A 16,427-nucleotide genomic window follows, 5' to 3' on the forward strand; every position below is an offset into this window, starting at 1 on the left:
GATTCCATTCTTTTATTTTCTTTTTTTAAGATTTTGTGAGTACAGCTTGACCTTTGCTAACACGAACCTGTGGAGAGATGCTCTGCTGTTCTTCACAGACGATTCTTCTTCAGCTGCTCTTAGCTGGAGGGGTTTTGTTGCTCTACCTTTCACTTTAAAATACTTCAAATATGTTCTACTGGATTGAAGTCAGGGGACATACTTGGCCAGGTCACAGTTTTCACTTTTTTCTTCTTGACAAACTCTTGTGTGATTTTTGCAGTGTGTGTTTTGAATCATTGTCATGATCATCATGGCTTCTTGAGACTGCGAATCATCTTTTCAGTCAGTAATTGCATATGAACTTGTATTTATAGTGCCATTTATAAATGCCACCTGAGCCTTCTGTTACTGGTAGTGTGGCTCTGCCTAAACCTCTTGTACCCTCTCCTTATTTATGACGTCATGTGGAGCCTATAATAGGGTGCTATAATATATAATTATATTATATAATGTATATAATACAGACTTCACATAAAGGCTGTGATGTGAAATTTTATGACTAGTAAAAAAACTGTGAACATAGTTAAAACGTTTTTAGCCTGAAGGTGTTGCGAGAGAAAAGCTCATTATACCCCAAATGAAAACTGTTCACTCCTCTTCTAGTTTTCTAGTAGATTCTAGTTTTTGTGGGTTTTTTTGTTTTGTTTTTTAATCCTGGCTCTAAAATGTTAGAAAAGGTGAAATTGTGACCTGATGGTAGCACCAACACACATGAATGAAAATAAAATTCAGTCTTACCCTGGGTCCAGTGATGCCGGGTGCACCGATGTTACCTTCGACCCCCCTAATGCCCTGATGTGAACAGATACAGATGGAGAGAACATTATTGCTTCAACTCATCTAGATGAAGACCTGTTAACATTTACTGTTCTGTATTGGCTGGGATCAAACAGCTCACCTGGGGGCCTGGGATCCCCTCTTCCCCTTTTGCACCTGGAGGTCCTGGTAAACCCTGCAGGGAAAGACAACAGGGAAGTTGGAGAGAGAGCAATGACAGAAAGATGGATGGATTTATATACAACATTGTTTTCTTTGCTTACTCCGCTACTTCAGTTTAAACTCACCTGGACGCCTGGACGCCCAGGATCCCCCTTCTCCCCCCTTGCGCCTGGTGGACCCTAACAGGAAAAATATGAAAACAGAAAACAGGCACATTTTGTACACAACCTGCTACATTCACAATATGTATCATGGTTACAACCACTGTACAGAGGTATGTATTTAAGGATAAGAAGTTTCCCCACCACTTTGCCCTGGACAGTCATGCCTCGAGGTCCAGAGCTGCCAAGGAGTCCAAGGCCTCCCTCCAATCCAGGCTTTCCTGGAGGACCCACCTCCCCCTGAAACACAGAGGAGACTAACATGAAGACATCAATTTGGGGCTCAAGTGCATACTTCAAAATCCAACATGCACTGTAATGTGCAAATGCTAAGCTACATGTTGCCGCCATGTTTGAAAAGGAGCTTAAGGAAGATGTTTGAGACAAATTCTTTGTGCTCGACACCAAATATCATGCAAGCACTGTGGTTCTCTCTGTAACAGTCCTGTCATGTTTGAACAGAATCAATATTCAACCTCAATAATCAATATCATGACGGAACCCTTGTTATTTAGGCACTCTGTTAAAATGGCTGGACCTCCCACACAGTTCTTCATACACTGATGTAAAGTTATTCAAATTAAAGCTGGGATTTGGTATGTTCAGGCAGTATCTCTTTTTTCTTTTTTCAAATTAAATGTGCTGAAGCACAAAAGATGTGTAACCATACAAATACTCACAGTCTGAGCTGAATATACTGTATATGTATATAAATATTCTCATATCACCTTTTGGCCCTGCTCTCCCTTCTCGCCTTTCTCACCACGGGGACCTGGTTTTCCCTGATAAAAAGGAAAAAATAATAATGTCAGCACGTTATTAAACAGCTGGATCCCACAAAAAGTCATTCAAAGAGAACTCTGGGTCTCATGGGGACGTACAGATGGTCCGGGGGAACCAGGAGCTCCAGGGATGTCAGAGGAACAGGTACAAGTGTACGCCGGGGCAGGACAGCTCTCCTCGTCTCTCTGATGTCCACAACAGACGCAACACACATTAACAAAAAAGACATTGAGTCTGTAGTATATTTAGAGTGCTCTCTTAAACGATCTTGCATTACCATCAGGAAAAAGTGGTGACAGCAACAACTGTGTGAAAGGGAAAAAGTGTAGAGGCTGATATTTGAGGTCTGAGTCATTATCACACCTCTTACTGTTCGACCAGCAGCTTATGAAGATATAATCAGTTTAAAAGATCAACCGCAGAATTTCACACAGTCTTTTCATTGTTCAATAGACAGTCAAGATTTAAAAGAAAAGGAGATCTTCAAAGTAAGCACTCAGCTCGTTGTATGTCATGTATCAACTGAGCCTGCACTGAAGAGAGCTGAATAATGGTCAGTGTAAATAGCAGCAGACTGACCACTCCAGGCAGGTCACAGCAGGTGTCCTCTGAAGCCCATGTGGTGTTACAGACAATCTCAAAGGACTGCAGCTGGAACTGGAGACGATGAAGAACACAGGATGTACGCCGAGCACAGGACAGAGGAAGAGACCATCAGGGTTTTTTCAGGTTTAAGTTCAGTGTGTCTAATATTATTGACAGACTGGGCCTGGATTAAGATCAGAGAAATAGAATTGAATAGAATTAAAGTACCGGGGCAGATCCACTATTGGGTCCTCGGGTTTTCACCAGTTTTCCCAGCATCTCAAAACCATCGGTCGGTAGGTTTCCTAGAGGACGGGCTGGTCTCTCACCTACACGCTGGCAGTCCACAGACAGGGACACACTCACCTGGCTGACACACAAGTGAACCTGCCACAAGTGATTAAAAAAAAAAAAAAAAAGAAATGAAAGCTCAGATTATTTTGCCATATTAGGCCAAAGTGTCAGATTTACAAGGCAGGGATTTTTTAAAATTAAGACAATGATGCACCCCCAACCTCCCAGTCCCCCAAAGAAAAACAATCTGACATCTGCAGCTGTACTGTGTGTTTATTTCTAACTTCCTCTTTCACCTTTCCATCATGCTCTTTCCTGTTACAGCATGTTTTGGTGTTTCTGTTTAATTAGAGTACATTATTTTACAAACACAAAGGTGTATGTAAAATGAGAAACGGTCAAGACAGATGAAAACATAACATCAATGTTTTATTATCTGCAAAATTACAGTGAAGCTTTTATTAGTTTTATTAATTAGTAAATTCATCTTAGACTTGCTCTGTGTAAATGATCTCACCTTGTGAAAGCTGCCATAAAACAGTCTGTGGACCTGCGGCTGGTCAAAGGTCAGCTCCTGCACCTCTCCCCTGTAGTCCAGACTGAAGTACACCAGATGCTTTGTGGTAGCTATGTAAAGCACAAACAGAGTGGAAGTGATTCAGTAATAACTTTTCATTTTCACTCTGGGGCTCTGAAGATGGCAAAGCCCTGCTGCAGGGTCAGCTGGTTGCTCTATGCCAGTTTGATCTGGTTGCATGAGGTTTTCACGCTACTGGCTCCGCTGAAGGGAGGTAATTCCAAATAAATTCAGCTAAAGGCAAAGGGAAGGGAAGTAGGTCTGAAAATAAGAAGAGATCAGAGCAAATTCTCAAAATTAAGAAGCTGAGATTAGTCAACGCTCTGTACAGTTGCTTAAAAAAAAAAAAAAACTTTGATGATTGATATCAAATAGTTGATGATTCTTTCTCTGTTGATCTACTTATCAGCTGACCTTCTAATCATGTCAGCTCTAAATAAAACCATGAGACACACTGAAGAGCATGTTAAAATGCGATCCCGATGACAAGATCATATGACAGAATATGACACTAATGAATGAATGTATGAAGCTCCTTGCAGTGTGGGAGACAGACAGGTGCAGTAACGTTACTCACGGTCGAGCACCACTCCCATCTTGGGCTGGAAGTCATTGTCAGTGAGCTGCCAGAGGGCGAAGGGCTCCCTGGGTGTATCCTGCAACATGCGGAAGGCGATGCTAATGGTGTGCTCTGGAGAGAAACCTGCAGGGTGGATAAACCTAGAGGGAGAGTAGGAAAGACCGATCAGCTTACATTAAGGTAATAGAGATACAGTAAGCATGTTTGCAGCTGCTGCACAGAGAGAGATGTGTGTCAGGTGTGTCTCCTGAGCAAAGTTTGTTGTGAAGGTTGCTGAGATTAGAAAATGTGGGGCTGCATTAATGGAAATCATTGTATAGGTCAAAGAAAAATAGTAGAGGGTGAATTAAAATGAGTAAAAGAGAATGTCTGACTTGGTGCTCTGCGTCAGCTGGACGTCTCTGTACAGGGTGTAGGTGGGGAGGGTGTTGAAGACAAAAGGCTCGGCTGCCACGCCTTCCACGGACGAGTGAGCTCTCTGAGTCAGACCAAATGCTTCCATCATGTCAAACCCTGAGACAACAAACACACAATAAATTAAATGAGGCGTCTCTTTAAAGACAACACAGTGGCTGTATCATGTTTGTCTAAACTCTGATGTTTGCAGTCATGTGTGAGGACACCGGGACAGGACATGAGGCTTGTCTCACCTTTAACAATGCTGTTTCTGATGGTGACTTCAGGGCACACTGCAACACAAGAGGGCAGTGTTGACTCATTAAAAGCAAGTTGAGATTTTTGAAGTCTGACAATAGTACGTCACAATAAATTTGATATTTCACCACAGACCATTTGATAAGACGACTTCTCCTGGAACTGTTTATCAGATAAGACACATGAAAGAACAATATGTACGTTTCACAACATGTAGCTGGGGAGAAAGTGTATTTTGATGGTCTCATTCACGTGTGGTTACAGGCAAGTTTCATTCCAACTGACAAATTAAGCATCAAGAATGACTCCAGTCCTCATGATTACTATGAAGTGGAATTCAACCACATCATCAAAAGCAATTTTCACACATTTTCTCATTAATGTCCAGAAGACAGAAGAAATAACAAAGCTGATGAATTCCTTGTTTTGTTAGGGAGTCATCTAAGGAAAAAAATAACATGTCTGCTCAGTTTGGACAGCAATTATGTCCCCAAAAAGCTGACAAAAATAATTCATGCTCTAATCAGACTTATTACTACATAAGAAGATAAGAGAGATCTGCTGATGAGTCACCTTCGTTGTGGATAGGATGCATCCGAGGGTGGATGGGAATTCTGGCTGGAGCTGGAGCTGTAAAAGAAACACACAAGAAAAAAAAACAAAAAAAAAAAACAAAACAAACAAACAATCGTGACACATTTAACCAACAAACATGTCAAGACTTATATTGATTTCTATTCAAGGATCATGCACCATGTATTTCTGTTTGTAGAAACAACTACTGACACAACTAATGAGAGATTTGGTACTTTATGTGGAGGAAAGCGTGAATTATTTATTTACTAAGAAATTCATAAAAAGCTGATGCCAGCCTTCATGGCCAGACAACTGACTTCAGCATCTAACACGGTCGCTACCAATCAGACCTGTTGGATGGAGAATGGAGACAGCAGCGCCCTCTGCTGAGCCCAGGAGTGAGTGCACGCTGATGCGATACAGAGTCTCTGGTTCCAGATCAGTGAAACAGTGGCTGCTGCTGGACTCATCCACAGTTTCTTCCTTTGTGTCCTTATCTATACACACACACACACCGATAGGCAAATTCAGCTTCAAGCACACAGAGCTGTCAGGTAATACTGATTTTACTATAGATTACCTTTGACAGACTGTATGACAATCCGATATCCATCGACTGCAGACACGGGTCTCCAAGAGACACAGATGCTGGAGTGGTCTGACCTGACCACACTCACACTGCTCACCCGCAAACTGGCTGGAGAGAGGGAGGGATGCACACAGACAAACAGGTCAAATGGAAAGCTGTGGAAATAAGATTTACATTCAGAATAGACAGTGGTGAACTGAAAAGCCAAGCAAGCACATGAACAGGCAAACAATAAGTAATGACACAGAGGACTGGACGTTTGAGGTTAAGATATTCAGCATGGCCGCTGTGCATGAAACCTCTAAGAAATGGTCCTAAGCTTTGACTTTAAACTCTTTAAAAAATGAGTACAAAGCAGTACAGTACAGAGGTGATTTGTTTAAAGGTTATAAAAGTAAGTTTTAGCAAAGTTTAAGTGTGAGTCCTCAGTGCCTACAGTGACTCCATGGTGCTAACATTATGCCTACCCACAATACCCTCCGTCAAACACTGAATCAGCCAATGGCAGGCCTCCAGAGCTGATATGTTGTGACTGCATCATATATGTATTATATAGGCATGTGCCTAAATATACTGAAACATACAAGAGGAAAGCTGACATATATTTCTTTTGATGCATGTGATCTGCTGGCGACTCCTGACTGACTCAGGTGACCCTGTGAAATGATGTGGGAGCTGAGACCGATTCTTTACATGCAGGAATGTTTTCTGGATGTTATGGTGTTAGAATAATGATGTGCTTAAGATCAAAACGTTGAGTCTATACATAACAGCCTTGGTTTTTGAGATATTTGCCTGTTTACCAGCTTTACTAATAACTGATGAGGAAATAAATATAAACATCCTTCCTTTGTCTTCTTGTGCCATTCCTGTGTTATTTTTATATTTAACTTTGACCTTCCTTCTGCATAAACCAGTCAGTGTGTTAGCATTTAGCATAAGATTCAAAAATTCAAATTCAAATTTAGCCAAAAGCTGTGTCTATCCTCTCAGGGTGTTGGACTCACTGGTTTTGCCCTGGGCTGAACCGCTGCCTCCTTCTCTGTTGCGGTACTCTGCGGTGACCAGGATGCTGTACCGTGTGTCTGGCTGTAACGACTCCAGCAGCACCCGCTTTTCACCACCTGATACCAACACCTGTTGACAACAAGCTCACCTTTCAAAGCCAAGCTTTCCAGTCAAACATACATCTGCAGATAGTGACAGAGCTAAGTTGGGAGTTTAGAGTAGCAATATGATTTACTGTACAGCAGGAAGAAGGACAAAGCAGATAAAGACATGATGATTACAGCTCACTTACAGTGTTGTCCTGGGTTTCAGCTCCAGTCAGTGCAGTGTAAGACACACGATAATGGAGGACATGAGCGTTGGGAGGTATCCAGCTGACCACCAAGCTGACTGCAGTCTCCTCAGAGACCGATACGCTGGACGGGCCTCCACCAGACACTGCAGGGATACAAAAGATAACGTAAGTATTTTTCCTCCATCCTGATGTTTGATGTGAACATTAACTGAAGCTCCTGAATTGTATCTGCAGGATTTAATGCACTGCACTGCTGCAACACGACCGGCTGATTGGATAATTGGATGAGTAAGCAGATGGACAGGTGTTCCTAATAAACTGCTCAGTGAGTGCACAGTACATGCTACTCATCTCTCTTTCTATGAATCCCAAACAACAAACAGACGTGTAATTTTCACCCTGTTTGCTGGGGGATTTTCTTTCCACGAAAAAGACCAAACATTGCACCATCTTATTAAGTGAGTGAAATTACTCTGCAGTGCAGCTGAAAGTAATTTATTCATTAACACTCACAGGTGCTGTAGCGTATGGCCACAGCTTCACTCTGAGCTCCGTCTCCATAAAGCGCAGACAGAGAGATCTGGTATTCCTTATCGTCCTCCACTCCCTCCAGGATCGCCCCTTCACTCTCACCACTTACTCTCAACTGAAATGTACAACAGGGAGAAAAAGGGCGACATTTCAATCACATTTTAAACAACAGCATAATACACTGCAACCAACCATTAATCCGTCCTCACCTGTCTCAGGTCCCCTCCACTGAGGGAGATCCACTTGATGAGGTAGGACACAACATCGTCAGCAGCTGCCTCCCAGCGCACAGTGATTTCACTGCCTGAGAAATTAGTCACCCTGAGGTCTGATGGGGAAGGCACCTTCACTAGGAGAGAAGGAAAGTATGTAAGGGAGGATAAAAAGAATTGTTTTTTTTTTTATCCACAGTTAATTTAATGTTGCTAACAATGGCTAAACATGGCTTGTAATTGTAAGCTTGTCTTACGTGTGGTGACGTTACTGGTGAGTGCTGCAGAAAGGCCTTGTGGGTAGTAGGACCGGACTGACACCAGGTATCTGGACAAAGAGGACAGGTTCTGCACCAGCACAGAGTTTTGCCCTCTTACCTCCACCTGGAAAGATATTTACTATGAATGCCAGACACAGACTGTCTTATTGAAGAAGTCAAAATAAAAAGAGGGTATTCTAACAGCACAAACTACACTTCTGGAAAAGACACTGACACAAACACTGGTTTCCTCCTTTACGGGCCTTGTTACAGTAGGAAGAGCACAGGTGTAAATACCAAAATGAATGATGTCTAAATTTAAATTTAGTTTCCTCGGTTTCACTGTGCTGCTGTACTGCACATGCTCACTCACTGTCACCCTGCAATGGCTTCACGGGACACATGAACAGAACAGAGATCATTAATGTTGTTTGCAACACCTGTGCTTTTCCTGCTACAACAGGTCAAAACATCTGCTGTGAAAAAGGCAGACAGTGTCTCTGTTTGAAAATAAAGATGCAGTCTCAGTTCAGCGGATGCTTTTAGAGACAGGTGGTTTGGTGATTTGACATCAGTGTATAGTGCCGAGTTACCTGCTTGACGTCACTGCCGTGGTTGGTGCTGTAGGTGATTCTGTGGCCGGGGACGTCCACGGCTCCGGGCACCCAGCTCACCCTCAGCATACTATGGGTGACCATCGGGAACTGAACGCTCACAGGTGATGGGACAGGGACTGAGGGGAGGCAAAAAGTGAGGCAAGAAGAAGATGGCAGACAAATGATCAGTTGGTGCACTGAAGCGACTCATTTTATCAGTGTCATCTTATGAGTGTCTTACATGTGGTGGCGACAGCAGTGACAGGGTCGCTGGGATCCTCATCATAGAGAGCATACATGGTGACAGAGTAGTCTGTTGCTGGCAGTAAACCGGCCAGCTCCACCACTGTCTGGTCTGCACTGAATTTCTCCTGCAGTCATACAGTTAAAAATACAAACGCAGAGTGAGAGGCTTGTTAATGTATCTCAAGAGGTAGAACAACACTTTGTCCTCAGATAACACTGTTTAGTACAGTAATCATGTGATAATTAGCCTGAGAGAAATCCAGTTCCCACCTCCTTGGCATCGTCAGGCTCTCCATGGTTGAGGGCTGAGTACAGGATCATGTACTGCGTCGCACCGGGCGCCGCGTCCCAGCTCACTCGCAGCGCGCTGAAAGAGGAAGGAGCCACTTCCAGGTTGGCAGGCATGGCGAGGGGCACTGAGTGAGGGAGACAGGGAGAGACAGCGGAAAGGGTAAGAAATAAACCAAGAGGAGAGAGGAGAAACATCAGAAGAGGTTTGTAGTATACAAACGCTTTTACAGATGAGTGTGTAACCAGCAGATGGGCATGTGGGGCTAATTCTATGATTTAGTGGTGATTGGAAATGTTTTACAGTTACACTCTGTTCAACATATGCACTGGTAAAGGTCATCTGGTGTTTGATTTATATAGTAAAACATAGTCACAGTGAGTGAGCAGGGCGTCTGTCACATTCTGCTCTGCCCTCTCCTGCCCTGCTGCTCAGTCACACCCCCTCATCAGCGCAACTACCTCCACCTGCTGCTATCACTGTCACATTGCTCAGCCACACCCCCTCATCAGCCCAACTACTTCCACCTGCCCACCAATCAACCCAGTATATATGCAGCCTTATCCCCTCACTCTTTCCCAGATTGTCTTCGCTCACATGCCTGACTCTCCAGCACTTGTTTCCGGACTGTTTACCTGTTATCGACCTGTTTTGCTCCTGACCTCGCTTCACGTCTCTGCCCCGGTAACCCACCAGCCTTCTGTCTTTGACTACGAGTACTGCCTGCCTGTTCTCCATTCTTCGCCTGTCTGTGGCTGCTCGGCTCCCAGCTTCACCTCCCCGGCTCATCCCCTCTGTCCTCAGCTCCTCCGGATCCACGCCAAGCCCTTATTCTCAACCACCTTCCAGCAAGACTTCACCAGCAGTGAGTTAGAGACATTTCTCTTCCCTGAACTCATGGAGCCAGTTAAGAACTGTTGGACTGATTACCTGCTCACGATCCTCCCATACTCCCTGTCTGCCCTGTTGGTCCTGTGGTTAAGTGCTTGCCTAGCACACGGGAGACCCGAGTTCAAATCCTGTTGTACTCACCTGCACTGCATCCTCTGGTTTATAGTGTGCTTGCTGAATAAAGACTGTTTATGCTGATTTGTGCTGCAATTGGGTTCACTCTATACCTGTTACAGTGTCAGTGTTGTGATAAACCATATATAACATACAAGGCTATTAACAGACACAATACAGACCGTTTCTAATCAGAAGCCCCCTTTGCCTCTGCTGAAGTTTTTAAAAAAGAGGGTAAATAATGTCCTTAAACAGTCGGGCACTATAGTTTTTGACAAAAGATTGTTGGTTACTCACACAGGAGGAAATGGTGAATTTGTCTGGAACTATTTTCAGCCACAGATTTTGATGCGATAGTGAGTATTTGTGGCAGCAGGAAGTCAAAATCAAGACTGTGTGTGTTCATGGCAATGAAACTGATATATTTTTAACAGTTTTTGGGATAAGTGAGGAATAAGATACTATATATGGGTCTTTGGCTCTATATACAAAATACTTGTTGGTAGGATGAACTCATTGTTGGTTTTCACAGCATTTGTTGAGAATAACGTAGAAAAGCTTCAGGGTTATCCCTTAAAAGTAGCATCATTTCAAGTTTAATTTCAGTATTGACTGACAAACTGAAAGTGATACACTAACACACACGAACATCTGACACGTGTGATTGATGAACAAACAAAAACAAACAAATCCTTTAAAACAAACCACTGATGTCAGTCTTACATGTCGTGACAGTTCCTCTGAGTGCCAGGCCAACATTGTCTTCATACACAGGGAAGATGGACACATGGTATAGCGTCTGAGAGGAGAGGCCTTCCAGCAGCACAGTGGACTCTGAGCCAGTCAACACGACCTGGACACAAAGCATCACTTACAGTCAGACAGAGAAATGCATTAAAACTAAATTAATTTTATTACTGCTTGTTGAGACAATGGGGTGCTTTACTGAAGAGGCTATATGTTTTGCTTTAGCATTGTCTTAGCTCAAAGACCCGTGTTTCTCTGGTACCAGTGAAGAACATTTCTCCAGAAATTGCAGTACGATATACAACACAATGTGGAGGCTTCTTGGAAGTCTTCAGGATGAAAGTTATTTATGTAACTCTGCTTATGAGGTAATAATATATGTGTTGTAGTGTTTCTGACCTCCTGTGGCCTCTGACCCTCTGCACTGTGGTAAACCACTCTGTACTGTTGGACTGGCTGAGCAGGGTTGGTCCAGTGGAGCTTCACTTCTCTGGGACCCAGGTCAGAGAAGCGCAGATCAGTAGGACTGGGGTAGGACAGGGCTGGGTCTGCTGTGGGTGCAGGCTCCATTCCTGGAGACACAGCAACAAAGGATTCACAGTTTAGGCCTCAGTGACTTATCATCTGAAAAACCAAACGCATGACGTGAAAAAATAAGGTCTAAGGTAGGCTGATAGGAAGACAGACAGATGCGACAGTAGACAGACAGGTTACGTTTTGCAATGCCACGGTCCTCTATCCTCCCACACAGGATGTGGACCAGTCGTGCCACCAGTTTACTGAGCAGAGGGAAGTCATTGACATTGTAGACGTTCAGATCCACAGGCTCCGATGCCACTTGTCTCAACTCGGCTTCATCAGCGTTTTTCACACCTGAACAACACAAAGTTATAAAAGCATTTAGAACTAAACACCTCCAAACAGCCAGCTCTGAGGACAATACAGGAACTGTATTACATAACAAAGATAAAACCAAATTAGGTCATCATTTGTTACACCCATTTCAAGTCCCAGAGGCTGAGTAAACAGACTGCTTACAGTCCCACGGGGCACAGAAATGCAGGGAACGAATGTGACTGGATGAAAGAAAACATGAAGCCTGAGAAGCTGCTAAAAGGTAAAGGTATTTAGCCTCTACACCACATCGCCCTCTCTTCTTTTCAGTCTCACCTACAGCGATGATCTCCACGCCGGCATTCTTTAGCCGGTTGGCCGCGGCAATGGCGTCATCCTGAGATTTCCCATCGGTCAACAAGACCACAAAAAGTGGTGTGTCCGACCTCGCTCCTGCCTCGGCCCTCATGTTCTCCTCCATGACGTGGATCAGCGCCTGGCCTGAGGAACGGATGCATGGTAACACACTGACGGACCTACAAAACAGCGTCAAACAATACCGAAGGAGCAATGTGTGATGTGCGTTTACCTGTAAATGTGTTTCCTCCCTTATATCTAAAATTTCTTACTGCCTCCAGCAGCTGGTCTTTAGTCGTGAAGTTGTTAAGATGCCACTCTGTGCGAGGGTCTCCACTGTACTGAGTCAGACCTGAGACAAAACATTACATCATTACTATGTTTTCTGTGGGACAGGCCATAAGGAAAGGCACATCCATTATCATTTAAGTGTTTCATTTTAATTTTCACAGATATATTTAACAAGTGACTTTTTTTGATAGTGACATTTGGAGGTTGATGAAATATATTGTTGTAAAGCTATGGAAAAGGCTTTCTGTTTAGTTGTTAGGTGGCCACTGTGGAATTCCTGCCAGGAGCTAGATCAGTAAAAGGTGGTTGCTAGTGCATTCCCCCGTGCAGTACTTTACTATGCCCCTGGGAAGAGGCTGCTTGGTAGCTGCTGTGGTGCTGATAGGTTACAATAGGTAACTAAGGTTACTAAGGGGTTTTCACATAAGAACTCCAGACAATGTCCGGACTGGACTTTCTGGACATTTTCTCTTTCACACACACCCTGAGAATGTCCGTGTGAGATACATTCTCACCTGCTGGAAATACTGTGTTTGGTTTAGGGGAGGGGTGGGGCCTGGTGCAGGAGGCAGGACAGAAACATCATCGACACGCCTGCTTGCTTGCTTTGAATTCTGTGTGACTCAACTGGACACTACACAGACTTTGTACTGGAGGCTGGCAGCATAAAGTCCTTTAATGTCCAGTTCAACTGATTTGGACATTTGTGTTCTCACATGGTGATGTTTAGAAAAGTTCAGGGCTGCAGTGCATGTGTGAAATTTGTCAGCACATTGAACTGCTATAGTGACTGATGTTGCAATTTGAAAAAAACAGTTTGCACCTTGGTAACATACAGTATGAATGATGAATGGATGAATGGAACATAAGACACAGGAAACGAAGAAGGGAACAGAGACAGCTTCACCACCACACTCCTCCCACGCTCTGACCCTCACCGATCTGAATGTGGTCCGGCCCGATGTGGAAGGGCGTCACCAGACCCTCCAAGAAGTCTCTGACACGTCTGAAGTTGGTGCGTCCGATGCTCCAGGAGCCATCCACCAACAGCATGATGTCCGCCGCTGCATTGCTGTCGCACTCAAATGGTTTCCTTGGAGACATTCCTTTATAAAAGGAAGCATGAAGCAAATAAAATCTGATCAGAGTCCCAGAAAGTTTATACCAAACAGAACTGAAGCTGTGGTGGAGGGACATCACCTTACTAAGACACTTTATATTGGTTTTTCCTTTCATTTGTCTCCTCTCTGTATATTGTGTGTACATGTCTAAATTAATGGTTTAAAACCAGGAAACAGATGTTTCGGTTTCATTTAGACAGGCAAAATGTGTGTGTGTGTGTGTGTGTGTGCACATGTGTCGACACAGTGCATACATGAACATGGGTGAGTTTCCTTGCATGTGAATGTGTGTTCCCTTGGATTGTGAGGGAGAGGACACATGTGCCCTGCAGCCGAACAGGACGGCCTGTCATTATCCTTTCCTTTACCTGTCCCTCCCTTGTGTAAACACTGTCATCACATTTCAAACTAACACTTACCGCTCTCTTACCGTTTGTTCCTTAACTCATAAAAAGAGCCAAAGTTGATGGTGGCCAGACGTTCCTTAAGACACCCTGCTTAACTTCCTGCTCAGAGGGAGCTGTCCTAATCATTACCATCATGTTTTGGCTCATTAAAATAACAAATGTCATCAAAAGCTGTAGTTTAGGTCTGAGTTTGGCATGTCGTGTTTTTGTAACACTGGGGAGGAGAGGTTACCTGTGACCGGCTGTGTGGGGAAGGGTGTCTTCCGGGATTTCTCCTCAGCCTGTTTACCCTGTGTTGTCCCCTGCTCCTCCTTGTTCTCCACTTTAGACCGATCCCGCTCTTTTTCTTTCTTCTTCTTCCTCTTCTCTTTGGCACTTTTCTCTGGGGCCTCATCAGGGAGCTGAGAGGGGGGCTCTGTAGCTGGGGGCTCTGGAGGAGAGAGGTAATGTCGAGCACATGGGTGGAGTTACAGTAAGATAAGCAAAGATTCTTCAGGGGAGCAGCTGAGGCTGTATGTGACAGGAAATCTACTGCTGACATTAGATCAATCTGACCTCCTCAGTATCAAAGGGAACAGTCAGAGAAAACATTATTTCTTTAACACATAAACATTGTGTTTTAATGATTAATGGTTGACTTTTTTTGCCTTTGCCTGACAGATACAGCACCAGTCTAACAAACTCTCACCTTCCTTTTCCTCTATCATTCTTGTCCCTGCTTTTATTTTCTTGTTCTCTAAAGATGGTCCCTCCACCTGCCATTATTGTGAGTGTGTATTTGTGCCAGAGGTGTTAGGTGGAGCCCTGCATAAATACAGTATACTGTACGAACAGCACACGTGTGTGCTTGCTTGGTTGTAGGTGTGTGTTGGCAACATTCCCGTTGTGTCCCTCCTCTCTGCCAGCCTTATAATGACAGAGACCATGGAAGATCAGAGCAGACAGAGCAGTCAGGCTTCTGACTAAAACAAAAATAATCTTCTCACATCACCCAGGGTTTTTTGGTTCGTTGCACTGATCACTGCCTTCTTTTAAAAATCACTTTGAAATCTAACATTTCATCTGTCTATCTAAATCTAACTCTAACACATTTTACATAGCCAGGCATCTGAGTGGATCAGCGAACTTTGAGCTCCTTACTGTCCCAAAAGGCCTCTTAGATCTGATGGGACCTGTTAGTTCTTCCAGAGTCCAGATTAAAGTCAAAGGATGATCAAGCCAGTATTGTCTCAGCTTTAAAACTGTAACTTAAAATGCATTTTTATTTACTTAGATCTGTTGTGTGCGTGTGTGTGAGTGTGTGTGTGGATGTAGTGTTGTTATCCGCTAGCATGTACTACCTGTAGTAGCAGCAGGAGTGGTGGTGGTGGTGGGGTCCGGATAAAGAACTGTGGGCAGGCCCAGCAGAGCTTCTGTTGCATCGTCCAGGTCTCCTGACCCTGACCCACCTGGTAACATCTTCTTCTTCTGCTCTCGGCTGCCACTGCGGATCATTTCTTCCTCCCGTAGGCCCTCCACTGGAACGGAATCACATATGCATAATATATATAAATTCATATTCATGTCAATAATATATAATACTGTCAGTGGTGCAGGACTGCAGGATTCCCTTCTAGAGAATCCAAATTTGTGTCAAAAAACCCTATAACAAATCATTTTACACAGTTTCATTAATTAATTGTAGGTGTACAATAAAATGACTGGTCATGTTTGTTTTTGACATCCCCCTGCTTTCTGAGTAAACTTACTGCAGGGCTGTCTGTACACTGACGATGCAACACCATGAACATGTCTATTTTCAAACTGGATTCCAACACTATGTTTGAGATCAGAGAGATAAAACTGAATATGCTCCAGGTAAAGAGCTGTGTGGTATGTGATATTACTTTGTTGGCTTAACTGCTTCACCCTTTCCTGCTGGTAAATCCTGGCCTGGAGTGAAGAGACAAGGTCAACAACAGCAAATTGAGGGTGAAATTTCCAAGGAAGAAAGAACTGCCTTAACACAGTAACCTACTATCACTCGCACGGCTCAAAATAAGTACTGGGCCCAGGGCCCAGGGGGCTTAAAGCAAATGGGAAAGGTGAAGACACATCAGGAAGGAATTCCCAGACTGCCATCATTCCAGCAAGACAGCCGGTGTTACGAATTCCCAAGTGGAGATGTTTTTGTGGCCTGCCCGGACACGCTCCACTCGACACAGTAACCTACTATCGCTCGCACGGTTCGCAAGCAACGACAGGCCACATCCACATATTATACAATCTAGCATGAGCCTCAGGAGGGTATTAATCACAGTCAAACAATAAAATGTCAAAAGTAAAAGAGGGTCACAAATCAAGGGGAATCAATAGACAGACAGAGAGCTCTGATGGGATTCACTGTCACTGCTGGAGGAAAGAACAGTGATGGATTCAGAGACAGAGATGCCTGAAATAACCTGAGGG

General features: G+C 43.9%; 1 protein-coding gene across 1 annotated transcript in view; it reads right to left on the reverse strand.

Moving 5' to 3' along the window:
- The window catches only part of LOC121190798 (collagen alpha-1(XX) chain), a 28,256-nt gene that overhangs the window by 2,904 nt on the left and 8,925 nt on the right, over positions 1-16,427 (reverse strand). Inside the window, exons 5-35 of the mRNA XM_041051805.1 lie at positions 15,320-15,496; positions 14,212-14,409; positions 13,390-13,557; positions 12,393-12,512; positions 12,140-12,304; positions 11,684-11,842; positions 11,369-11,541; positions 10,946-11,075; positions 9,199-9,344; positions 8,924-9,053; positions 8,680-8,819; positions 8,084-8,210; positions 7,824-7,963; positions 7,597-7,729; positions 7,081-7,226; positions 6,788-6,917; positions 5,772-5,888; positions 5,542-5,688; positions 5,189-5,245; positions 4,612-4,650; positions 4,336-4,474; positions 3,959-4,101; positions 3,322-3,431; positions 2,739-2,897; positions 2,505-2,582; positions 2,024-2,110; positions 1,871-1,924; positions 1,287-1,382; positions 1,107-1,160; positions 941-994; positions 781-834 (exon numbers count right to left, since the gene is read on the reverse strand). Of these exons, the coding sequence (XP_040907739.1) occupies positions 781-834; positions 941-994; positions 1,107-1,160; positions 1,287-1,382; positions 1,871-1,924; positions 2,024-2,110; positions 2,505-2,582; positions 2,739-2,897; positions 3,322-3,431; positions 3,959-4,101; positions 4,336-4,474; positions 4,612-4,650; positions 5,189-5,245; positions 5,542-5,688; positions 5,772-5,888; positions 6,788-6,917; positions 7,081-7,226; positions 7,597-7,729; positions 7,824-7,963; positions 8,084-8,210; positions 8,680-8,819; positions 8,924-9,053; positions 9,199-9,344; positions 10,946-11,075; positions 11,369-11,541; positions 11,684-11,842; positions 12,140-12,304; positions 12,393-12,512; positions 13,390-13,557; positions 14,212-14,409; positions 15,320-15,496 (3,770 nt within the window). The remainder of the gene's footprint in view (positions 1-780; positions 835-940; positions 995-1,106; positions 1,161-1,286; positions 1,383-1,870; positions 1,925-2,023; positions 2,111-2,504; positions 2,583-2,738; positions 2,898-3,321; positions 3,432-3,958; positions 4,102-4,335; positions 4,475-4,611; positions 4,651-5,188; positions 5,246-5,541; positions 5,689-5,771; positions 5,889-6,787; positions 6,918-7,080; positions 7,227-7,596; positions 7,730-7,823; positions 7,964-8,083; positions 8,211-8,679; positions 8,820-8,923; positions 9,054-9,198; positions 9,345-10,945; positions 11,076-11,368; positions 11,542-11,683; positions 11,843-12,139; positions 12,305-12,392; positions 12,513-13,389; positions 13,558-14,211; positions 14,410-15,319; positions 15,497-16,427) is intronic.

Source organism: Toxotes jaculatrix, chromosome 2 (genome assembly GCF_017976425.1).
Source record: "Toxotes jaculatrix isolate fToxJac2 chromosome 2, fToxJac2.pri, whole genome shotgun sequence".
In the NCBI taxonomy this organism is placed as follows: Eukaryota; Metazoa; Chordata; class Actinopteri; family Toxotidae; genus Toxotes; species Toxotes jaculatrix.